The following is a 26,886-nucleotide window of genomic DNA, read 5'->3' as shown; positions in this document are numbered from 1 at the left end:
CAAAATTCTCCTCTCGGTGGAACTCAGGGTTCCGGCCATCTCAGCAATTTACATTCCAGGAGTGCACAACTGGGAAGCGGATTTTCTTAGCCAACCCCGGCGAGTGGTCCCTGCATCCGGAGGTGTTTGCAGCGCTGCAACCTCTGGGGCACTCCAGACGTGGACCTCTCCCTGTCCCGCCACAACCAAAAAGTTCCTCTCTTTGTGTCAAAGTCCCAGGACCCCTTGGCACTAGCCGTGGATGCCCTGGTGATCCCTTGGTCGGGCTTTGCCCTACCCTATCTGTTCCCTCTCCTTCCCAGGGTCCTAAGGAAACTCAAAGCAGAGGGCGTTCCCGCCATTCTCGTGGCTCCAGACTGGCCCCGGAGGGCGTGGTATGCCGACATGGTCAGGCTCCTGGACGACATACCACTGCGCCTCCCACCTCGTCCGGACCGCCTATCTCAAGATCCCCTGTGCCACCCCAATTTAGTTGCTGCATTTGACGGCGTGGCAGTTAAGACCACGGTTCTAAGGGCCCGCAGTTTCTCTTCCCAAGTAATTTGCACCATGCTCAAGGCTCGCAAGCCCTCCTCTGCGTAGATTTACCACCGTACCTGGCTGTCTTATTTTAGTTGGTGTGAAGCGCAGTCTTTTTCTCCAGTCGTGTTTTCCTTTCTCCGGCTCCTTTCCTTTTTACGGTCGGGGCTGGAACAAGGGTTGGCTCTCAGCTCCCTTAAGGGTTAAGTTTCGGCCCTTTCCATTCTTTTTCGACGTTCTCTGGCATCCAATTCTCATGTCCGGACCTTTCTTCAGGGAGTGGCACATGCTGCCCCTCCTTATCGGTCCCCTTCTCCCCCTTGGGACCTAAATTTGGTCTTAGGTCCCCTGCAAGGTGCTCCTTTTTTTTTTTTATATTCAAAAGTAAGGTGCTCCTTTTGAACCTCTCAGGGACATTCCTCTTTGCCTCCTTTCCTGGAAGGTGGCGTTCCTTATTGGTATTACCTCTATAAGGATAGTATCAGTGCTGGCAGCTCTCTCCTGCCGTTCTCCCTTCCTGGTTGTACACCAGGACAAAGTGGTTTTTCGTCCAGGTCCGTCCTTCTTATCTAAGGTGGTTTCGGCCTTTCACCTCAATGAGGACATTGTCCTGCCGTCCTTTTGTCCGGCTCCTTCTCATCCCAGGGAACGTTTGCTCCACAAACTTGATGTGGTGAGGGCTGATCTGACCTATCTCTGTTACTTCTTCCTTTCAGCAGTGTGACTCCTTTTTTGTTCTTACGAACGGTTGTAGTCAAGGACAACCTGCTTCTAAGGCCACCATTTCTTGGTGGATCCGATCTGCTATTTCAGAAGCTTACTACTGCAAGAGGAGGATCCCACCCTTCAGGGTTTTGGTTCATTCCACCCGTCCTGTCGGGGCATCCTGGGCAACAAGGCTTCGGCCTCGCAGATCTGTAAAGCGGCCACATGGTCGTCTTTGCACACTTTTGCTAGATCCTACCAGATTCATACCTTTGCATCAGCTGATGCTAGTCTGAGCCGTAAGGTGTTGCAGGCAGTGGTGGTCCAGCCGTCCACCTAACTTATTTCCTTGCCCACCCAAGGGACGGCTTTGGTATGTCCCATGGTCTGTGTCCCCCAATTGAGCCGATAGAGAAGGAGATTTTTATGGTTACCGTAAAATCTTTCTCTAACGATCCATTGGGGGACACAGCTCCCACCCTTTTTCTGGTGTTTCTTTTTCAGTAATCTGTCCGAGGGTGTGTTAATTTACTTTTTCTTCTGGTTTCTCGGACAGTTCGTAGTTTTTCTCTTGACCGGTCGGTCTCCTATTGCTCTGGGACTAAAACTGATTAGCTCAGATGCCTGTGGGCGGGTATACCTTGCTGGGAGGAGCTGACTTTTTTTTCTTTTGCCATAGTGTCAAGCCTCCTAGAGAAAGCAGCATATACCCATGGTCTGTGTCCCCCAATGGAAAGATTTTACGGTAAGCATAAAAATCTTTTTGTGTAAGGACATTTGGGGGGTTTCGTTTTCGCACTGTACTGTACACCTTACGGGAAAAATGACCTCTTTTCTTCTGTGGGTCAATACGATTAAAATGATACCCATGATTATTACATACATTTCTATTACTGTACTGCTTTAAAAAAAAAAAAAAATCTCACTTTTTTCCCCCACAAAATCAGTATGTTTAAAATTGCCCTATTTTGACCACCTCTAATGTTCTTATTTTTCCGTATTGAGGGATGTGTGATGGCTAATTTTTTGCACCATGATCTGCAGTTTGTACTGGTACCACGTTTGCGTATGTGACTTTTTGATTGCTTTGTATTTAAAAAAATTTGCAGTTCGATGTGACAAAAGGCAGAAATTTTTTAACTTTTTTTTATAATTTTTTTTAACGTTTGCCGTTCGCCGTAGGGGATCATTAACATTATATTTTTATAGTTCGGACACTTATGCACGCAAAGATACCAAATATGTTTGTTTTTTTTTACGCTTTTTTATATTAATATGGGGAAAAGGGGTGATTTAAAACTATTGGAGGAGGGGCTTTTTCACGTTCATATTTTTTTCAACTTTTTTTTTTTTTTTTTACATTTACTTTACACTTTCTTAGTCCCCATAGGGGACTATTTATAGCAATCATTACATTGGTAATACTGATCAGTTTTATGCCCTATGCATAGCACTGATCAGTATTATCGGCGTTCTTCTGGTCTGCTGGAAGGCAGATCAGTGCAGAAGACCCCGGGAGACGGATGGAGGCAGGTGAGGGGAACTCCGTCCACCATCTTGGCTGATCTGATCCCCGCAGCAGTGCTGCGGGCGATCAGATCCGCCATTATAAGTGCCACACTGCTGCAGATGCCGTGATCTGTATTGATCATGGCACCTGAAGCATTAATGGCAGACATCAGCACGATCGCTGATGTCTACCATTACCGGCAGATCCGCGGCTGCTGACAGACTCCAGGATCTGCTGGGAATGAAGCGAGCGCAGCTCCTCTCCTCGTGTCACAGCCACGCCCTAAATGTACGGCGCTGTGCGCTAAGTGATGCTATGCAGCGCCGTACATTTACGCCGCATGTCCTTAAGGGGTTAAAAGTTCAAATCACCACCTTTTCCTATATAAAAACATGTAAACGTAATCAAAAAATATATTTGGTATCGCTGCGTGTGCAATTGTATGAAATATTAAAATATAACATTATTTATCCCGTATGGAAAATGACGTAAATGTAAAAAAAATTAAAAAAAAATAAATAAAAATTGCAATTTATAATATCCCAGAAAAAAAGTTAAAATCTATTAAAGTCAGATCAATTCCAAAATGGTACCAATACAAAGACAGATTATGACCCTCATACAGCCTTGTATGCGTGAAAAAAAAAAACATAAACACAAATGTAAAATTGTGTAAAAATGTAAAATTTGGGGGAAAACCAGCATTTTAGTGAAAAATAAAATTACTTTACACATCCGAATTTAACGAAAAGTCGTGAAACACCTGTGAGGTGTTAAGGCTCACTGTACCCCCTTATGTTCCTTGAGGGGTGTAGTTTTCAAAATAGTATTCCATGTTTTTTTTTTTTTTTTTTTCGCTGTTCTAGCACCATAGGGGCTTCCTAAATGTGACATGTCCCCTAAAAACCATTTCAGAAAAACTCTCTATCCAAAATCCTGCAGAGCACTTGACATCCACATATGAGGTATTTCCTTACTCGAGGGAAATTGGGTTACAAATTTTGGGGGCTTTTTCTCCTTTTACCCCCTGTAAAATTTCAAAAACTGGGTCTACAAGAACATGCGAGTATAGAATATGAAGATTTTGAATTTTCTCCTTCACCTTGCTGCTATTCCTGTGAAACACCTAAAGGGTTAACACACTTTCTGAATGTCATTTTTAATAATTTGGGAAGTGCAGTTTTTATAATGGGATCATTTATGGGGTATTTCTAATATGAAGACCCCTCAAATCCACTTCAAAACTGAACTGGTCCCTGAAAAATTCTGATTTAGAAAATTTTGTGGAAAATTGCTGCCGAACTTTGAAGCCCTCTGATGTCTTCCAAAAGTAAAAACAAGTCAACTTTATGATGCAAACTTAAAGTAGACATATTAGCCCTCATTTACTATTGCAAACCCTATATGTTTTCTTGGGTTGTGCTCCAGCAATTCTGTCTGCGCCAGATTTTGCGCCAGAATTGAAAAACCCTGACTAACTCTCAATTTTGCTAAGAAAACCCGAAAAAGAGTTGTGGCTGTCGGGAAAAGGGGGCGTGTCTCCCTAAAGGGGCGTGTTCCCGACATTTTCGCAAAAACCCAACATATTTACTAAGGTTTCCACATAAAATGTTGTGGATTTGAGCTGAGGAAAACCAGACAGATCAGGGCATGTGTAAAAAAAATAAATAAAAAAAGCAAAGTGTAGGGAAAGTGGAAAATGTAGGGAAACCTTAGTAAATACCGTGGAAAATAAATTGTAGAGAATTAAAACCCACAAAGAAACATACACTCCACTTTTAGTAAATAAGGGCCATTGTATATGTGAATCAATATGTAATTTATTTGATGTCTAATTTCCTTATAAGCAGAGAGTTTCAAATTTTTCACCAAGAAAGGATGCAAGTAACGCCGAAAATTCACCACTATGTTAAAGTAAAATATGTCACGGAAAAACAATCTCTGAATCAGAATGAAAAGTAAAAGCATCCCAGAGGTATTAATGCTTAAAGCATACCCGTCAGATCCAACAAAAAATATTTTCTTTATATCACTCAGTACCTAATCCTGACCACGTACATCAAATTTTTGTGTCTAGTACCTTTATTTTTTTATTACACTTTTAGTTTAGCTCACTAGTCTAAATTCCTCTCAAAGGGAGGGGGCATGGCCTCACTGTGCAGGTCTCCGCCCCCTCCCTCAGTATGCTGTCTGCTCACATCTCCCCTAGCATTAGCAAAACTACAACTCCCAGCTTGTCCTCACTGACAGTAGCGGGACACAAGCTGACAGTAGGAGGATTTTTCCTCCAGCTGTGAACCCTGCACTCACAGCTGTCAATCAAGGAAGTGTGTCCATGACATAGGTGATAATGCATGGACACAGCACGACTAGTACGTGTCCAAGCAGACGGGGGGGGGGGCTTTTTCAGTATGAAATACTGAAAATTTTCTAATGAAAGCAATGGTAAAACCTATTGGTTTTGCATGCTTTACAACATATCGAAAGTGTTTGTATCTGTCTGCCCATTTAAGGTGAAAATGGGATTGGTCCTTAACCTCTTCAGGACATAGGGCGTATGGATACGCCCTGAATCCCCCGAGTCCTTAAGGACTGAGGGCGTATCCATACGCCCGTGGGAATTCCGGCCCCCACCGCTAGCCGGTTGGGGACCGGAGCCGGATGCCTGCTGAAATCGTTCAGCAGGCATCCCGGCATATTGCCCAGGGGGGTCATTATGCCCCCCCATGTCGGCGATCGCCGCAGATCGCTGGACAATTCAGTCCAGCGATCTGCGGCGATTCCGGGTCAATCGGGTCTCCAGTGACCCGGTGACCCGGAATTACTGGCTGTTCGGGGCCGTCTCTGACGGCCCCGAACAGCCAGAGCCTGCAGGGGTGAGGTGGCACTGGTGCCACCTCACGATCGCCGTGATTCGTCGGCCGGATTACCGGCTGACCAATCAGGGCGCCTGCTGCGGGTGTCACTCCCGCACCCGCTCCGCCCCTCTTCTGGAGGACGTGAGCGGGTGCGGGACGTGCACCCCGGGTGCTGGGGACCCCGATCCCCGGCGCCCCTGTTGGGATCGGGGCCCCAGGAGCAGCTGCGGCGGCGGGACTGACCTGCAGCGTCTGGATCGTTGGAGGTGAGTGACAGCCTCCTGCTGTTGCTTAGCAACAGCTCCCAGCATGCAAAAAGGGCATGCTGGGAGCTGTAGTTATGCAACAGCAGGAGGCAGACCACCACAACTCCCAGCATTCCCTTATGGGCATGCTGGGACTTATGGTTTTGCAACAGCTGGAGGCACATTCTTTCTATGGAAAAGTGTACCTTCAGCTGTTGTCTAACTACAACTCCCAGCTTGCACAAACAGCTAAAGTGCATGCTGGGAGTTGTAGTGGTGCATCTGCTGGTTGCATAACTACAACTCCCAGCATGCCCGTTGGCTGTCGGTGACTGCTGAGAGTTGTAGTTTTGCAACAGCTGAAGGCACACTGGTTGTGAAACACTGAGTTAGGTCACAAACTCAGTGATACATAACCAGTGTGCCTACAGTTGTTGCAAAACTGCAACTCTCAGCAGTCACCGACAGCCAACGGGCATGCTGGGAGTTGTAGTTATGCAACAGCTGGATGTCCCCCCCCCCAATGTGAACGTACAGGGTACACTCACATGGGCGGAGGATTACAGTAAGTATCTGGCTGCAAATTTGAGCTGCCGCAAACTTTCTGCTGCAGCTCAAATTGCCAGCGAGAAACTACTGTGAACCCCCGCCCGTGCGACTGTACCCTAAAAACACTACACTACACTACCACAAAAAATAAAATAAAAAGTAAAAAACACTACGTATACACATACCCCTACACAGCCCCCCTCCCCTCCCCAATAAAAATGAAAAACGTCTGGTACGCCACTGTTTCCAGAACGGAGCCTCCAGCTGTTGCAAAACAACTCCCAGTATTGTCGGACAGCCGTTGACTGTCCAGGCATGCTGGGAGTTTTGCAACAGCTGGAGGCACCCTGTTTGGGAATCACTGGCGTAGAATACCCCTATGTCCACCCCTATGCAAGTCCCTAACTTAGGCCTCAAATGCGCATGGCGCTCTCACTTTGGAGCCCTGTCGTATTTCAAGGCAACAGTTTAGGGTCACATATGGGGTATCGCCGAGAAATTGTGTTACAAATTTTGGGGGGTATTTTCTGCTTTTACCCTTTTTAAAAATGTAAAATTTTTGGGAAACCAAGCATTTTAGGTAAAAAAAAAAATTTTTTTTTTTACATATGCAAAAGTCGTGAAACACCTGTGGGGTATAAAGGTTCACTTAACCCCTTGTTACGTTCCCCGAGGGGTCTAGTTTCCAAAATGGTATGCCATGTGGGTTTTTTTTTGCGGTCCTGGCACCATAGGGGCTTCCTAAATGCGGCATGCCCCCAGAGCAAAATTTGCTTTCAAAAAGCCAAATGTGACTCCTTCTCTTCCGAGACCTGTAGTGCGCCAGCAGAGCACTTTTCACCCCCATATGGGGTGTTTTCTGAATCGGGAGAAATTGGGCTTCAAATTTTTAGGGGTATTTTCTGCTATTACCCTTTTTAAAAATAAATTTTTTGGGGGAAAACAAGCATTTTAGGTAAAATTTTTTTTTTTTTTTTACATTTGCAAAAGTCGTGAAACACCTGTGGGGTATTAAGGTTCACTTTATCCCATGTTACATTCCCCGAGGGGTCTAGTTTCCAAAATGGTATGCCATGTGGTTTTTTTTTTGCTGTTCTGGCACCATAAGGGCTTCCTAAAGGTAACATGCCCCCCAAAAACCATTTCAGAAAAACGTACTCTCCAAAATCCCCTTGTCGCTCCTTCCCTTCTGAGCCCTCTACTGCGCCCGCCGAACACTTTACATAGACATAGGAGGTATGTGCTTACTCGAGAGAAATTGGGCTACAAATACAAGTAAAAATTTTGTCCTTTTATCCCTTGTAAAAATTCAAAAATTGGGTCTACAAGAACATGTGAGTATAAAAAATGAAGATTGTGAATTTTCTCCTTCACTTTGCTGCTATTCGTGTGAAACACCTAAAGGGTTAAAACGCTGACTGAATGTCATTTTGAATACTTTGGGGGGGGGTGTAGTTTTTATAATGGGGTCATTTATGGGGTATTTCTAATATGAAGACCCTTCAAATCCACTTCAAACCTGAACTGGTCCCTGGAAAATACTGAGTTTGAAAATTTTGTGAAAAATCGGAAAATTGCTGCTGACCGTTGAAGCCCTCTGGGGTCTTCCAAAAGTAAAAACACGTCAATTTTATGATGCAAACATAAAGTAGACATATTGTATATGTGAACCAAAAAAAATGTATTCGTAATATAGTAGAGAGCTTCAAAGTTAGAAAAATGCAAAATTTTCAAATTTTTCATCAAATTTACGGATTTTTCACCAAGAAAGGATGCAAGTATCGACAAAAATTTACCACTATGTTAAAGTAGAATATGTCACGAAAAAACAATCTCGGAATCAGAATGATAACTAAAAGCATTCCAGAGTTATTAATGTTTAAAGTGACAGTGGTCAGATGTGCAAAAAACGCTCCGGTCCTTAAGGCCAAAATGGGCTCCGTCCTGAAGGGGTTAAGGGGTTAAGCATTAATAACTCTGGGATGCTTTTACTTATGAATTTGATTCAGAGTTTGTTTTTTCGTGACATTCTCCTTTAACATAGTGGTAAATTTTTGCCTATACTTCATCATTTCTTGGTGAAAAATTCCAAAATTTCATGAAAAATTAGAAAATTTTGCATTTTTCTAACTTTGAAGCTCTCTGCTTGTAAGAAAAATACATACACAATAAAGTATATATTTATTCACATATACAATATGTTCACTTTATATTTGCATCATAAAGTTTACATGCTTTTACATTTGGAAGACACCAGAGGGCTTCAAAGTTCAGCAGCAATTTTCCAAGTTTTCACAATTTTCAAAATTGGAATTTTTCAGGGACCAGTTCAGTTTTGAAGTGGATTTGAGGGGCCTTGATATTAGAAATACCCCATAAATGACCCCATTCTAAAAATTGCACCCCTCACAGTATTCAAAATGACATTCAGAAAGTGTGTTAATCCTTTAGGTGTTTCACAGGAATAGCAACAAAGTGAAGGAGAAAATTTAAAATCTTTATTTTTTACACCCTCATGTTCTTGTAGATCCAGTTTTTGAATTTTTACAAGGGGTAAAAGGAGAGAAATCCCCCCCTCCCCCCCAAAACTTGTAACCCAATTTCTCTTGTGTAAGGAAATGCCTCATATATGGATGTAAAGTGTTGAGCGGACGCAGTAGAGGGCTCAGAAGAGAAGGAGCGACAATGGGGTTTTGGAAAGTGAGTTTTTCTGAAATGGTTTTTGGGGGCATGTCGCATTTAGAAAGCCCCTATGGTGCCAGAACAGCAAAAAAAAAAAAAAAAAACACATGGCACACTATTTTGGAAACTACACCCCTCAAGGAATGTAACAAGGGGTACAGTGAACCTTAACACACCCCTGGTGTTTGATTACTTTTCATTAAATTCGGAAGTGTAAATGATTATTTTTTTTTCACTAAAATGCTGGTTTCCCCACAAATTTTACATTTTTACAAGGGGTAATAGGAGAAAATGCCCCCAAAAAATTGTAACCCTATTTTTAACACCATTTTCTGAATATGGAAATATATTATATGGGCGCACTACAATGCTCAGAAGGGAAGGAGTCACATTTGGCTTTTCAAAAGCAAATTTTTCTGAAATGGTTTTTGGGGGGCATGTGTACATGAAAAAAAAAATTCACTAAAATTGGGTTTTCCCCCCAAATGTATCATTTTTACATGAGGTAATGGGAGAAAATGCCCCCCAAAATTTGTATCCCCATTTCTTCTGAGTTTGGAAAAATCCTATTTGTGGATGTAAAGTGCTCTGCAGGCACACTACAATGCTCAGAAGAGAAGCAGCGCCATTGGGCTGTTGGGAGAGAGAATTTGGCTGGAATTCAAGTCAGGGCATGCATTTACAAGGCCCCCATGGTGCCAGAACAGTGGACCCCCCCACATGTGGCCCTATTTCGGAAACTACACCCCTCACAGAATGAAACAATGGGTGCAGTGAGCATTTACACCTCACTGGCGTTGGACAGATCTTTGGAACAGTGAACTGTGCAAATAAAAAATTACATTTTTCATTTTCATGGACCACTGTTCCACAAATCTGTCAGACACCTGTGGGGTGTAAAGGCTCACTGCACCTCTTATTAAAGTGTCTGAGGGGTGTAGTTTCTAAAAGGGGGTCACATGTGGGGGGGGGGGTTCCACTGTTCTGGCACCATGGGGGTTTTGTAAACGCACATGGCCTTCAATTCCAGCCAAATTCCAGCCAAAAGCCCAATGGCGCACCTTCTCTTCTGAGCCCTGTAGTGCGCCCGCAGAGTACGTTACATCAACATGTGGGGTATGTTCTTACTCAGAAGAAATGGTGTTACAAATTGGGGGGTGGGGAGGCTTTTTTCCTATTACCCCTTGTGAAAATGAAAATTTTTGGATAACACCAGCATTTCAGTGAAAAAAAAAATAATTTTTTTTCATTTTCACGTCCAACTTTAACAAATTCTTCAAACACCTGTGGGGTGTTGAGGCTCGCTATACCCCTTCTTACGTTCCGTGAGGGGTGTAGTTTCCAAAATGGGGTCACATGTGGGTGTTTTTTTTTTTTTGTCAGCCACTGTAACGATCAGCCATCCCTGTGCAAATCACCTCAAATGTACATGGCGCTTTCATTCCTGAGCTTTGTTGTGTGCTCGCAGAGCATTTTACGCCCACATATGGGGTATTTCTGTAGTCAGGAGAAATTGCGTTACAAATTTCGGGGGTTACAAACAGCTGGAGGCACACTGGTTGGAAAATACTGAGTCAGGTAATAGAACCTAACTGAAGGTTTTCCAACCAGTGTGCCTCCAGCTTTTGCAAAAGTACAACTCCCAGCATGCATGGTCTGTCAGTACATGCTGGGAGTTGTAGTTTTGAAACAGCTGGAGGTTGTCCCCCCATGTGAATGTACAGGGTACATTAACACAGGCGAGTTTACAGTGAGTTTTCTGCTTCAAGTTTGAGCTTCGGCAAATTTTTCGATGCAGCGCAAACTCCTAGCGGGAAACTTACCGTAACCTGCCAGTGCGAATGTACACTAAAAACACTACACTAACACAAAATAAAGGGTAAAACACAACACATACACCCCTTACACTGTAAACCCCGCCCCCCCCCCCCCCCCCCCCCCCCAATAAAAATGAAAAACGTATTGTACGGTAGTGTTTACAAAACGGAGCCTCCAGCTGTTGCAAAACAACAACTCCCAGCATTTCCGGACAGTCACTGACTGTCCAGGCATGCTGGGAGTTTAGCAACAGCTGGAGGCACGCTGTTCGGGAATCACTGGCGTAGAATAGCCCTATGTCCACCCCTATGCAATCCCTAATGTAGTCCTCAAATGCGCATGATGCTCTCTCACTTCGGAGCCCTGTCGTATTTCAAGGAAACAGTTTAGGGCCACATATGGGGTATTTCTGTACTCGTGAGAAATTGCACTACAAATTTTGGGGGGCTTTTTCTCCTTTTACCCCTTATGAAAAGGAAAATTTGGGGCTACACAAGCCTGTTAGTGTAAAAAAATTAAACATTTTACACTAACATGCTGGTGTTGCCCCATACTGTTTATTTTCACAAGTGGCAAAAGTAAAAAAAAGACCCCCAAAAGTTGTAACACAATTTCTCCTGAGTACGGAAATACCCCATATGTGGGCGTAAAATGCTCTGCGGGCGCACAACATGGCTCAGGAGTGAGTGCACCATGTACATTTGAGGCCTAAATTGGTGATTTGCACAGGGGTGGCTGATTTTACAGCGGTTCTGACATAAACGCAAAAAAAATAAATACCCACATGGGACCCCATTTTGGAAACTACACCCCTCGCGGAACGTAACAAGGGGTATAGTGAGCCTTAATACCCCATAGGTGTTTGACGAATTTTCATTAAAGTTGGATGGGAAAATGAAAAAAATAATTTTTTCACAAAAATGCTGGTGTTGCCCTAAATTTTTCATTTTCACAAGGAAAAAGAGGAAAAAAGCCCCCCAAAATTTGTAACCCCTTTTCTTCTGAGTAAGAAAATACCCCATATGTGCATATGTGGATGTAAAGGGCTCTGCGGGTGCACTACAATGCTCAGAAGAGAAGGAGCGCCATTGGGATTTTGAAGAGAAAATGTGTCCGGAATTAAAGGTCATGTGTGTTTACAAAGCCCCCATAGTGCCAGAACAATGGACCCCCCCCCCCCCCCCCCCCCACATGTGACCCCATTTTGGAAACTACACCCCTCACGTAATGTAATAAAGGGTGCAGTGAGCATTTTTTTTGCTTTTTTTCCTAAATCCTTTGTAAAAATTGTAAATTTGGGGGAAAAAACTGAACTTTAGTGAAAACTTTTTTTTTTTCATTTACACATCCGATTTTAACGAAAAGTCGTCAAACACCTGTGGGGCGTTAAGGCTCACTGGACCCCTTGATACGTGCCTTGAGGGGTGTAGTTTCCAAAATAGTATGCTATGTGTTTTTTTTTTTTTTTTTTTTTTTGCTGTTCTGGCACCATAAGGGCTTCCTAAATGAGACATGACCCCCAAAAAAACATTTCAGAAAATTCACTCTCCAAAATCCCATTGTTGCTCCTTCCCTTCTGAGCCCTCTACTGCGCCCACCGAACACTTGACATATACATATGAGGTATTTCCTTACTCAAGAGAAATTGGGTTATAAATTTTGGTGGACTTTTTCTTCTATTACCCCTTGCAAAAATTCAAAAACTAGGTCTATAAGAACATGCGAGTGTAAAAAATGAAGATTTAGAATTTTCCCCTTTACTTTGCTGCTATTCCTGTGAAACACCTAAAGGGTTTACACACTTACTGAATGTCATTTTGGATACTTTGAGGGGTGCAGTTTTTATAATGGGGTCATTTGTGGGGTATTTCTAATATGAAGTCCCTTCAAATCCACTTCAAAACTGAACTGGTCCCTGAAAAATTTCCGATTTTGAAAATTTTGTGAAAAATTTGAAAATTGCTGCTGAACTTTAAAGCCCTCTGGTGTCTTCCAAAAGTAAAAACATGTCAACTTTATGATGAAAATATAAAGTAGACATATTGTATTTGTGAATCAATATATCATTTATTTGGAATGTCTTTTTTCCTTACAAGCAATTTTTTCATCAAATTGGAAGTATCGACAAATTTACCACCAACATAAAGTAGAATATGTCACGAAAAAACAATCTCTGAATCAGAATGAAAAGTAAAAGCATCCCAGAGTTATTGATGCTAAAAGTGACAGTGGTCAGATGTGCAAAAAATGGCCGGGTCCTTAAAGGGGTACTCCGCCCCTAGACATCTTATCCCCTATCCAAAGGATAGGGGATAAGATGTCAGATCGCCGGGTCCCGCTGCTGGGGACCCCGGGTATCGCTGCTGCAGCACCCTGCTATCATTACTGCGCAGAGCGAGAACGCTCTGCACGTAATGACGGGCAATACAGGGGCCGGAGCATCGTTATGTCACGGCGCCGCCCCTTGTGACGTCACGGCCCCGCCCCCGTGACGTCACGGCCCGCCCCGTCAATACAAGTCTATGGGAGGGGGCGTGGCGGTCGTCACGCCCCCTGCCATAGAATTGCATTAAGGGGACAGGCCGTGATGTCATGAGGGGCGGAGCCATGACGTCACGCTGCTCCGGCCCCTGTATCGCCCGTCATTACGCACAGAGCGAACTCGCTCTGTGCAGTAATGATGGCGGGGTGCCGCAGCGGCGATCCCCGGGGTCCCCAGCAGCGGGACCGCGGTGATCTAACATCTTATACAAAGGATAGGGGATAAGATGCCAGCGGCGGAGTACCCCTTTAAGGTGAAAATGGTCTGGGTCCTTAAGGGGTTAAGGACTCAGGGTGTACATGTTCGCCCTGCTATGATGCGGGGTAACGAGCTGACCCCACATCATAGCGGGGTGCTTCCGGCAGCGATCAACGGCCAGGACCAGTGTCTAATGCCGGACATCAGTGATCGTGGTGATACCTGGCATTAACACATTAGATGCCGTGATCAAAGTTGCTAGCGGCATCTAAAATTTTGAAAAAAACAAAACATTATCCACAGCTCAGCGGTGTCCCGATCAGCCGAGAGGACAGCAGGAGGGCCCTTGCCTGCCTCCTCGCTGTCTGATCTTTTCCTCGATGCTCCAGCCAGACTCTGCAGGCTTGAGCAATCTAGCACAGATAACACTGATTAATGCTATGCTATGGCATAGTATTGAACAGTGTATGCAAACAAAGGATTGCATCTAATAGTCCCCTATGGGGACTAAAAAAAGCTGTTAAAAAGCTAATGTGGGTTAACCCCTTCCATACTAAGTTTAAATCGCCCCCCCCCCCCCCCCTTTTCCCAAATTCCATATAAAAAAATGTAAACATAATAAAAATAAACGTATGTGGTATCGGCGCGTGCGTAAATGTCCAAACCATAAAAATAACATAAATTTTGGTAATTTTGTATACACTAAAAAAAATAGAGTAAAAAGCAATCAAAAAGTCCCATCAAAATAAAAATGGTACCGATAAAAACTACTGACCACTTTGCAAAAAATTATCCCTCATAGCCCCATATACGGAAAAATAAGTTATAGGAGTCAGAAGATGACAACTTTAAACATACAAATTTTGTTGCATGTAGTTATTATTTATTTTTATTTTTTTTGTAAAATAAAACCTACATAAATTGGGTATCATTTATCCTACAGAATAAAGATAAGGTCATTTTTACCAAAAAGTGCACTGCGTAGAAACAGAAGCTGCTAAAAATTACAAAATGGCGTTTAAAAAAAAAAACATTTTCACAAATATGTGTCTTTTTTAGGTTTCACCGTAGATTTTGTGGTGAAATGACTGTCGTTACAAAGTAAAATTGGTAGCGCATAAAACATGCCCTTATATGGGTCTGTAGGTGGAAAACTGAAAGCGTTATGATTTTTAGAAAGTGAGAAGGAAAACACGATAGTGCAAAAAAATGGAAAAACCATGAGTCCTTAAGGGGTGAAAGATGCATGCTGATTGGTTGCTTTGGGCAGCTGGTCAACTTTTACTGTGCACAGGTCTTGATAAATCTGTCTCATTTATACAGAAAAATGCACTGCGCAGAAGCCCCCAAAAAGTTGCAAAATGGCTTTTTTTTTTCTCTCTCAATATTGCCCCGCAAATAATTGATTTTGCCAGAGTTATGATTTTTTAGGAGTGGTGGAAAAATCGAAAATGCAAAAATGAAAAAACCTGACTTCCTTAAAGGGAGGGGTACTCCGCCCCTAGACATCTTTTCCCCTATCCAAAGGATAAGATGTCTGATCGCGGGGGTCCTGCAGCTGAGACCCCCGCGATCTCTGTGCAGCACCCGGCATTAAACCATTTAAATGATAGACATTGGAGCAATCTCCAATGTCCATCATTACTGCCAGATGTCAGCTGTTGATAGCAGCAGGCACCTGCTGGTTATGACATAGACAAGGCCTGCACCATATTTCCCACACTCGAACCCATGATGTACCCAGTACATCATGGGTCGGAAAGGGGTTAAAATATAAAGCTATTGAAACCGTGAGGTGAATAATGTAAAGGTAAAAATAAATAAAAAATCAGCTAAGACTGCAGTGCCAATACAAATAACATTTTATTCTTTTCTTGTAGACAAAGGCTGGCCAAGAAAGCAACCAAGAGGTGGAGATCACTCGGTGTAAGAAAGGACAGTATTTTGGTGAACTTGCACTTGTTACCAATAAGCCCCGAGCTGCCTCTGCGTATGCTGTAGACGACGTCAAGTGTTTAGGTAATTACAAAATGCTAAATCCACACAGAATTATGGTATATCCTACTACTAGAATTACACAGACTAACCACATGATATGCAGGTCCTTTGTGTATTAAGAACGGGGAATCCAATGTCTTCAGACAGATGTTTCCTATGACGACACCTCCTGCTTGTGTTCCTTCCTTGCCATAGAGTTTATGGATCCAGATCACATTAATACCCACATATAACTTGTTTTTCAAGCCATTGATAAATGTGATGTGCTTGGTCACATACATGGATAGAAATGTCTCTGGATAGCACTAGTAGGGATGGGCGGTATACCGGTTCATACCGAATTGTTTTTCTCTGCACGATATGAATTTTTCCCATACCGCAATACCGGTCGGGCCCCTCCCCTTCAAATGAATGAATTATCAGCCACAGTGGCTGTCCCCACATCGGGGAAATAATCATCATCATCATAATCCTGTGAGCAGCCCGCGCTTTAAATTAATGAGATGCCGGCCGCATGCGCTATAAATGGTTAAAATGCCAGCTGCAGTGCTATAAATGGTTATGATGCCTGCGCCTTGCCGCCTGCGCTATCAATGAAAAAGTTGCGGCCGCAGCGCTTTAAATAAATAAGATGCAGCCGCGGCAAGCTGTCACCTCCCCCTGCAAGCGCTAAAAGCCTGGCTTTTAGTGGTTGCAGGGGGAGCTGACAGCTTTCCGTTCACAACTTAAAGGAAAACTGTCAGATATTTTCTTCCGCACTATCCACAGGTACTGATAGTGCAGGATACGCTGATTAAAACGAGCCCTACCTTGCCCGGATCCGCCCGGCCGTTCTCCCGCAATTGTAGTTTTATTCTATGTGTAGGTCTTGCTGTAACTGGCACGAGCGGGGCTTCTGCAGGATAACTGGCACTGACGTCAGCGCCGCTTATGAATATTCATCCCGCCTCCCTCCAGTTCTCCCTTTCTTCGCTGCTCCTAACTGGAGGGAGGGGAGATGAATATTCATAAGCGGCACTGACGTCAGTGCCAGTTAACCTGCAGAAGCCCCGCCCGTGCCAGTTACAGCAAGATATACACAAAGAATTAAACTACAATTGCGGGCGAACGGCCGGGCGGATCCGGGTAAGGTAGGACTAGTTTTAATCAGCGTCTCCCGCACTATCCACCAGGATAGTGTGGGAGAAAATATCTGACAGTTTTCCTTTAATCGTTTCCAGCGCCGCGGCCGCATCTTATTCAGTTAAAGCGAATGCGGCCGGCATCTTAACCATTTATAGCACATGCGCCCGGCATCTTAACCATTTATAGCGCATGCGGCTAGAATCTCAGAGCAGAGCTAGAGTCACACATGATTAGTTCCCCAGGAAGGGGGGGGGGAGAGAAATACCATTAAGTACAGTGGAACCATCATAACTAAAATACTGTGATATGCATTTTTGGTCATACCGCCCTGCACTAAGCACTAGGTATATGTGAAAATTTTTCATCATGGAGGGCAATGAGATTTCTGTTCATTATATTTAGATTTTTATTCTTATTGAAGAGTAATACTTTGGCCTTTCCCCAGGCTGGTATGGCTGATATCAGGGAACAGTAGATTGTCCTTAACAGGAATCTTTAATCCGAAAATGACCTATTGTTTAAAGAGTACCTGTCTCCAAATAAACTTTTCTAAACTAAATCAGGCTATGTCCCTATCTACTCCTAACACCACTCCCGCTGTTAAGAATACACAGCTTTTTAAATCTCTGAAAATTCTTTTAACTGTTCTTCTTGCTCACATAATGCAGGAGAAAGTGGGCGTTTTGCAGCAGGCATGACATCACTGAAGCCTGCTGGAGACCACTTCCACCCTCACATGTTTTTTTTATTTTTTATTCGTTTTATTGAAAAGTTTACAACTATTGGCCATGTGGCCTCACAAGGAACATAACAACAAGTGCATTGCAAAAGGTGCCGAGGCACGTATTAGCAAAGGTAATATTACAGCATAAAGACAACTGGTTCATAGTCTTCTGACCACAGGGGCCTACACAATGTCAAACTTACAAACCAAATAAATAGCATAAACACAACAGCAATGGGTAATTAAGTCACCTATTATCAAGCATCAGCAGGTTCTAAAATCTTAACATACACCACCCTGAATGATAGTTACAAAGTGAAAAGGAAGCACACAAGACTAACGACGGACAGGCACTGACATGTGGGGGGATGAAAAATGAGAAGAGAAAAGGAGCCAAATGAAAAATTACCAATAAATATCTCTATTAGGGAACACGAGGAGTGGCCATAGAATAAGTGCATTGAGTGAGAGGAGAGGATCACCAAGTACCCCACACTGAATGGAATTTACCTGGGCATTTCCTGTTTTTGTATACATGAGGAGAAAAGGAAATCACCGCATTAACAAGCACTCGCCATTGGTGGGTTGTCGTGGGTCCATCCATTTGAGAGCAACGACCTTTCTGGCCAAGAACAGAGTTTCTCACAGAAATGTGCGAACATGATGTGTCCACACTTCCTCATTCAATACACCAAAAAGGCATATTAGAGGGTCAATTGGAAGAGTGGGTTGTACAAGAGTGTCGGAGGACTTCAGTCCAAAAGGCCGCAATTTGAGGGCACGCCCAAAGATTATGCCAAAAATCAGCTCTAGCAGGACCACAACGGTGACATGCATCTGAGTCAGAGCGACCCATTCTAAATAATCTCATAGAAGTGACATAACTGTAGTGAATGATGTTCAATTAAATAAGCTTATTATTGGCAGCCGGGGATACTAGCATATGGGAAGATAGGATCTCCTCCCAGTCATCCCCAGTAAGGTTGGGAATATATGGCTGCCCATATTATATAGCCGGCAATTGTGAATGGGAGTTCTTGGCCTGAATAAGATGCGTGTAAAGGATTGACACCATACCACTAGGTCCCTGTGACTTAATAAGCGGGAATGTAGATATAGGTGGGCCTCCCACTGGGAATTGAACATTTAGGGCATGGCGCAGTTGTAGGTATCTAAAGAAACTGTGTCTGGGTAATGCATGACTGGATTTCAATTGGTCAAATGAACCAATTCTAAGGTATATACCCCTGCATTTTGCCAAAATATCAGATCAAGTTTCCCGCCAAGATGTGTGAAGCTCTGGATGTTCCACAGTGGAGTATCTGAGGGTATATCTGTATAGCCATAAACCATTTTGGCAGCACGCCAGACACGTATGGACAATTTATGGAGGGGCAAGAGGGTACGGCCTCCCAGGGTAGGGCTCTCCAGAAGAAGTCTTGGCGTCAAGTGTGGGACAAACCTAGCCAGGGATTGTTCCACACATGGCATTGTCTCATCTTTAACTCATGACCGAATATACCTTCATTGACCCACCAAATAATATAAGAAACAAATCGTAGTGATAGACCAGCCTCCAATTTAGGGCGCTGTAGGGTAGCGAGACTTAATTTAAGCTGATTAGGACCCCAGATAAATGGGGATAGGAGGGAATGAATCGTGTTGAAAAAGGACTTGGGGATCGGGACCGAGGCATGTTCCACTGCATATAAACACTTGGGGAGAATAAGTTTAATGAGATTAATACGGCCAGTAACTGAGAGCGGCAAGGTCGCCCAAATCCGAAATTTAGTTTTGATATATCTGATAAGGGCAAGGTCAGATCAACCAATGGGTCCCTATTGATATATACCCCCAGATACTTAAACCTGGCAACAACCGGGAGACCACACAACAGAGTGCCAATCACGTTGTAAGAGCGGCATTACTGACAACTTTGTCCAATTGTTAACTAGACCAGAAAAGTAACCAAATCTATCCATGAGGTCAATAACATAAGGCAGCATGTTGGTTGGGTCGGAGAGAAAGAGCACCATGTCATCTGGGTACAATCTTTTACGTTCCTCTCTACTGCCCATAGACATGCCAAGGAATTCAGGGTCCTGCTGAAAACGCAGAGCAAGAGGCTCCACTGCCACGCGAACAGGAGCGGGGACAAGGGCACCCCTGTCTGGTGCCTAGGGCAAACTGGAGAGAACAAATACCTTTCACAAGAACCTGAGCCCGGGGATGCCTATAGAGTATAGAAATCCACTTCTGGAAGTTAGGGCCAAAACCAAATCTATGGAGGACCTCCAGAAGATAACCTCATTCTACCAAGTCAAATGTCTTGGCGGCATCTAAGGGCGCCAAGGCCCAATCCCCCTCCAGAGCCCCTCCAACCTGGACGGCCCTTTGGACACGATGCACCCTCACATCTTTGCAGTGCTTTGGTGAATAGAAGACCTCAAGCTCTGTGCAGCTTTTGCATTCAGTCTATGCAGCTTTCAATGAGGCTCTGTGCAGCTTTCAGTGAGGCTCTGTGCATCCAGAAGCACTTCCTCAGTTTTATCTCCTGCCAGGCTGGGAGGAGACCAAACTCGCTGTATTAATTGCAGCAGGGAACAAAACAGAGCCACCTAGTGGCCGATTTTTCTGTTACATTTTAAACATATTTATGTTGATCATTTTAAAATCAAGTGAATGGGAAAGTGTCTGCTAATTACACAGGGAACACTATAGTAAATGTTTTATTTAGTGACAGATACTCTTTAAAGGGGTACTTCAGTGGAAAACGTTTCTTTTTAAATCAACTGGTGCCATAAAGTTACAGATTTGTAAATTATTTCTTTAAAAAAAAAATCTTAATCCTTCCAGTACTTTTTAGGGGCTATAAAATACAGAAGAAATGCTTTTCCTTTTGTATTTCTCTGATGTCACAACCACAGTGCTCTCTGCTGACCTCTGCTGTCCATTTTTGGAACTGTCCAGAGCAGGAGAAAATTCCAATAGCAAACATATGCTGCTCTGGACAGTTCCTAAAATGGACAGCAGAGGTCAGTAGAGAGCACTGTGGTCGTGACATCATAGAAATCCAAAAAGAAAACCATTTCCTCTATAGTATACAGCCCATAAAATGTATTGGAAGGATTAAGATTTTTTTTATAGAAGTAATTTACAAATCAGTTTAACTTTCTAGTAGCAGTTGATTTAAAAAAAAAAATTTCCACAGGAGTACCCCTTTAAAAATATGGTTAACAAACAAACCTGATTTAAAGAAATCTTTCTAAAATCTTGCAGTTTCCATTCTGGTAACTAAGTCTAAAACTAAGCGGAGACTTCCTGTTCTGTTCAGATAATTTCCCAGTAATTAGAGTTGAGCGAACGTACAGTAAATTGGCTTGTAGCAAACCTTGTAGCTTGGGTGTTGATAACTTTAGTCTGCATAAATTCAGTTTTCCAAGGGCTCAAGGATGACAGTGTTAGGTCTCCTAGGGCTGTATTTACCTTTTCCAGGTAACCGGAGCACTTGGAAAGCTTAAATATTTTATGCAGACTAAAGTGATCAGCGGCCGAGCAGTAAGGTATGCGTCAAGCCAATTTACTGTAAGTTCGCTCAACGCTACAAGTAATGCTTCTCAGCACAGGCAGGATTACAATGAAAGGTTACACCAGTATGTAGAAAACAGAGGTACACACAATGGGCCACATTTATCATTGTCTTGTCTAAAAAGGGTAGAAAAAAAGGAGCAAGCAGGGTTTTTTGCGCCTTTTTGTTTACCCATTTCTGCTGATTTTGAGTTGCAATCCTCTGATTTTGGCAATAAACATGATATGGAAGGGTTTTATCAACTGCGCCTTTTTGTGAAAATGAGCAAAAAAGGCGCTAAAGCCACTGAAGTCTCTAAAATTACAGCAGCCCAGACATGGTGTAGCCTTTTGGTGTATGTGAAGACAGAAATTTCAGAAAATGTGACCTGCACAAAATTTATCAAATGCTCTTTGACCATTAAATAAATTTGGTGCTCCTACACATTACCGACACACACAAAAAAGGTGTAAAAAAATGCTTCACTTACACCTACAATGATAAACGTGGGCCATTAGTTGTTGCTTAAAGAACAGCCTCCCTCCCACTCTGTGGAATGACCTCTGAAAAGTTCAGAGAATGCTCAGTAACATCTGCAATTCATGTGAATGGAACAGCTCCTGTCCATGGGTCCTGCCATAAAGCATCTCACTAAATGCTGTTGAAAACAGATCAGGCAATATGGCAGCCCCTATAATGCACATAAAGCAAACGGAAAACACATAAGTATATATATATATATATATATATATATATATATATATATATATATATATATATATATATATATATATATAATTACTATTATTATTTTTTTTTGTATATGCTAATTTTGATTAATTCTGTTTTCAGTTATGGATGTGCAAGCCTTTGAGCGATTGCTGGGCCCATGCATGGACATTATGAAGAGAAACATCACACATTACGAGGAGCAGCTGGTGGCTTTATTTGGTTCTAGTATGGACCTTAGAGATCCAGGAAAGTAGGCACCTTGTTACCTTAGTGCCTTCTCTGTTCAAGACACAGACGCGAGCCTCCTGTCAGCTATACAACACACAAGGGACGAAGAGTGCCACAATGGAGCAGTCACTGCTGCTGTTGTCTTGGGCAATTTTTTTTTTTTTTCTCCTTTTTTTTTTTTTAATTTTAGGAAAAAAAATTACAAATGGAAGAATTCAGCACCAGAGGCCGGGCTAAAAATCCAAATTGCGCAATCATTTTGCTGCTGAGATCCCACTATTAGACCATCTATAAACGTGCCTTTTATTATAAGAAATACTGCCCTCCAGATTGGCAGATTAGAATCCCAGACTAGCAAACACCCTGTAAATCCCCCACTCTGCTTCTCGGCGTCCCTGTATGGCTGTTAGGTTTATTTATGCTTGGCTTTGTGGTTTTCTAAGTTTTATGAGTCCCCCTTCCCAGCCAGCTTGATACGAATATGTCCAGTTCTAATGGGTAACTTCGCTATGGCTCTCTACCAGCCCTGTGTATTAATGGCTCTTTATGATAAATGCTGAAATAATCATCTCTGAGCGCTTTTTTTTTCTTTTGAAATTTTAAGTCAGCATTTTAGTAAACTCCCAAAGGGCCAGAAACGTTCACATAAGAGAACTGGCTTTTTTTAAAATAAAATGTGAATAGTGATCTTGTCGGCTGTGTATATGTAAACTAGCTGCTTGGACATTGTCCTACAGCCACAACTGACGTGAACTTTGGGTGGCCATTTGAGTTTGTGTTACTTGGTGGGGTTCCTGCATTCCAGTAGAGCGTACTGATGTCTCTGTTCATCTTTCAGAGGTTGCTGTACATGTTTTAGAACACTTTTTTAACTTGAAAATATTTATTTAAATGAGATTAATAGTCCCCTCCTCGCACTTTGTTTTCTTCCCGGTTTTCATACGGTACTCATTTTATCTGGCAGGATTTGTTACTAGGCCTCCACAGCATTCCTTTTTGTTCCCTTTGGGGTAAATATTATAGTTTTTTCTTACAAATAATTGCCATCACACTGTTCAGTATTTCTAAAAAAGCTTATTTCCTCCTTTCAACACCTGTTGCTCAGTGTGGGTCTGCTTGTTCTTGTTTTCCTAAGGAGATTATCACTGGTTACTTGTGGATTGTGTTTTTACGTTCTGCTATAGATCTTCAGTAAGACTTGAATAACACAGGTACTGAATAGTCACTGTTTTATTCACAACTAAAATCAAGGTGGAAAAGGTTTCTACTGGCTCCTAGAGATGATTTTTGTTCCACTCATTTGACAATTAGACATTGTGGGTGAATTACATGACCGTCTACATGTGGTAGGTTCATGTATATTTCTAAAGCTGATTCAATAATAGGGAAAAGTAGGGAGACATTTCCCTGTTTTCCTACTCTCCTCTGTCAGGATCACTCCCTCCTCATGTTTCTGAGCTGCCTGACTGCATTTTACAATTTCCCCCTAGTGCCTTATGCAGACTCTTATGAGCCTTTTCATTCATATGTTAGGCTTCTTCAGGATTTAACCTAGGTAGCAACTAAGAGCCAGCCACCTAGTGCATGTAGTACTGAAAATGCAGTCCTGGAGCTTAGGACTCCTGCATACTGTTTGTAAGAACCCATGACAATACGTTACATGGGGCTCCTGGGCTACAACACACTGTCTAATAGTGAAAACTGTGAATTCAGACAGGAATAATGCCATGTAACACTTATTGTCATCTATAGATAAAACAAAACAGAATATCTATCTGTGGACACATTAGACTAGGATTTACCAGCAACCTCATGAGGAGGGCCTCTCCCGCGCAGTGTAGCTTTTCACTGATCCAATACCTATAAATGTGAAACTCGCTAGCTGTGACTGTCTGTAGCCAGCTTACCTCTGTTTTTAGAAACCCTCCAGGCTAAACTAGTGCTATGTGTAGAGCAGGGTCTGAGGAATGGAGCATAATGCAGTCCTCCTCTCTCCTGCTTCTACCCCAGTGTCATGCTCCACTTTCTCAGGTGTGCATTAGGCATAACACAAATCCATTGGCTGGACAGCTCCCTTAAAGAAGAACTTTGGCAAAAATAAACGTATCCCTTATCCACAGAATAGGGTACAAGTAGCTGATCATGGGGGGTCCAACCGCTGGGACCCCCCACGATCTCTGGGATGGCACACAGCTCTGTGAGGAGCGTGTGCTGCAGGCGGCACGCGCTCCATTCTTTTCTATGGGAGTGCTAAAAAGACAAGTCCAGCACTCGGGCATCATCGGCGCTCCCATAGAAGTGAATGGACCGCATGCAGTCTACCATTAGACGACTTGCGCTCCTCACAATGGTTGAACCCCCGCGATAGGGGATAAGTTAACTTTTGCTGAAGTTCTCCTTTAATAATTATAAACATTCCCTTTTGAAAATATGCTTCAAAAGCAAAGTGTCCCTACAAGAAACCCTGAAGGATTTAGCCAGCACTCCTCCATGATGATTCTGCATCACTTTGTCTTTTCCCTCTTTCCCCTTCTTTGCAGATGTGTTATTAAATAAGGGGACATGATGGCTACAAAAACACCAGAGGGGGTCAATAGGGAGAACTCAGCAGCAAAGTGTGTGTGGGGGAAGTTTAGGCCGTTCCTATTCTTGCTTGTAGTCATGCTGTCGGTAAAAGGAGCTTTTTTTCCCCCCTCTTTCCTCCAATTCCTTTTTAAGGGTCACAAGTGTCCTGGCCGACAGTCCTGTTTTATGTCACAGCACAGATTTCACTTTTTAACTATTTAATATATAAAGTTTGCTCTTGTTGAAACACAAACTGTTCTGCACAGTTAAAACTTACAAAAAAAAAAAAAAATACAACTCTGAATGTCACCGTTTATTCTTTTTCTGTTTCCAGATGAACTTGTGATTTTGATTTATCGACATGTGTATGTAAACTAGTTTTGCCAAAATAGCTTTTTTTTTTTATTTTTTTTTTTATTTAGCTCCATGGGGCCCTGCAGCATTGTTTTGCTGTTTTCTGCCACAGGATGTTCTTTTGTTGTCACATTCATGTTTCTTTCTCCTTGAGGCCTTCCTTCTGGTTTATAGTAATAGTTTTAGTTAATGCTACAGGGCTATATTGAGGAATGCCTGGGATGGCCCAAGCCTCACGCATTCCGTAATCTAGTGTGCGTTTTAAGAAGAAAAAAAATGCACTATTCGATTTTTACCCCCGTTTGCTTATACCAACACACAACTGACTTTCTGCCTAAGAGAAGCTACCTCAAGGTGTTAAGTGCTTTGCAAATTTTTTTCACCTGTGAATGCGCCCCACGTGTTCACCCTACTGGTCGTTTTTGTCTTGCATTGAAATTTACCTGTCATTAGAGCACAAAAGGAGGTGGCGCTTTTGTTTAATGCGCAATTATTCAGCTCATGAGTTGTTAGAATGGTCCGGTCACCAGGCAGGCTCCTTTTTGGTGCTTAATCTAAGCTGAGTTGGTGGTTGTTCTCCAGCTGCCCTAATGGAGTTTTACATGGCTAGAAAAACATGTTTGCTTTTTTTTTTTTCTTTTCTTAAAGGGGTACTCCAGTGAAAATCTTTTTCTTTTAAATCAACTGGTGGCAGAAAGTTTAACATATTTGTAAATTACTTCTATTAAAAAATCTTAATCCTTCCAGTACTTATTAGCTGCTGAATGCTACAGAGGAAATGCCTTTCTTTTTGTAACACTGATGACATCACGAGCACAGTGCTCTCTGCTTACATCTGTCCATTTTAGCAACCATGCATAGCAGATGTATGCAAATGGCAGCATTGTGGCTCCGTGGTTAGCACTGCTGCCTTGGGGACTTGGGTTCAAATCCCACTAAGGACAACAATAAATAAAGTGTTATTATTATAATAACGCCAGCAGAGAGAACTGTGCTCGTGATGTCATCAGAGAGCATTCCAAAAAGAAAATAATTTCCTCTGTAGTATTCAGCAGCTAATAAGTACAGGAAGGATTAAGATTTTTTAATAGAAGTAATTTACAAATATGTTAAACTTTCTGCCACCAGTTGATTTAAAAGAAAAAAGGTTTTCTCCGGTGTACCCCTTTAAACACAGTGCTACATGTCCATAGGTTGTGCCTGGTACTGCAGCTTAGCCACATTCACTTCTATGAAGCCAAGCTGCTATAGCAGTCGCAACCAACACAATGGTTGGCACTATTTTTGAAATCCTGTACAACCCTTTAAAGCGGTGCTCTCCAACTGTTACAAAGTGACAACACTGAGCATAAGGGTGCGTTCACACGGAGTAAATGAAGAGTAATTTACGGGCGGAATTTTTTTTATTTTCGCGCAAAATTCGCGGGAAATTCGCAATGGGAAATGGGGGAGAAAGTTTTTGCGCGGAATTCTATGTCGGACGGAATTTTTTTTTTTTTTTTACCATTGACTTCAATAGATTTTTGCTAGCAGATTCCGCTTGAAGAATGAACATGCTCATTCTTCAAGCAGAACGGAATTCAGCGTCTGAATTCTGCTAGTAGAATGTCCGCAGTGTGAACAGGACAGCGGAAATAACATTAAAGTCAATGGGCAGAGGAGATGTGAATTAATTTGAAGCGGAGAATTAAAAAGGAATTACTCGAGTACATTCCTCTTGAATTACTCCGTGTGAACGCACCCTGTCAGGCCATTGTAGAAGAGATACAGGTTGGAGACCCCTGCTTTATACAGTCTATGATAAAGGCAGGAGATACTGTAATGCACTTTCTGGCATTTAGAGAACTGTAAGAGCATGTGACTACTTTTTGCCATTTCACTTGCTCTTTGTTACTGTTAAGTGGGTAATATAAAAGCAGTTGTCTGAAACTTTTCAGTATACTCCTGTATAAAATCCTCTACCAGT

General features: G+C 42.7%; 1 protein-coding gene across 1 annotated transcript in view; it reads left to right on the top strand.

The window, feature by feature from the left end:
• The window catches only part of PRKAR2A (protein kinase cAMP-dependent type II regulatory subunit alpha), a 91,774-nt gene extending 66,163 nt beyond the window's left edge, over positions 1-25,611 (top strand). The window contains exons 10-11 of the mRNA XM_056524813.1: positions 15,507-15,645; positions 21,894-25,611. Coding sequence (XP_056380788.1) covers positions 15,507-15,645; positions 21,894-22,027 — 273 coding nt within the window. The 3' untranslated portion in view covers positions 22,028-25,611. The remainder of the gene's footprint in view (positions 1-15,506; positions 15,646-21,893) is intronic.
• The last annotated feature ends 1,275 nt before the right edge of the window (positions 25,612-26,886 follow it).

Source organism: Hyla sarda, chromosome 6 (genome assembly GCF_029499605.1).
Source record: "Hyla sarda isolate aHylSar1 chromosome 6, aHylSar1.hap1, whole genome shotgun sequence".
NCBI lineage: Eukaryota > Metazoa > Chordata > Amphibia > Anura > Hylidae > Hyla > Hyla sarda.
Note: the sequence above shows the minus strand (reverse complement) of the source record. Positions and strands in the feature narration are given on the sequence as shown.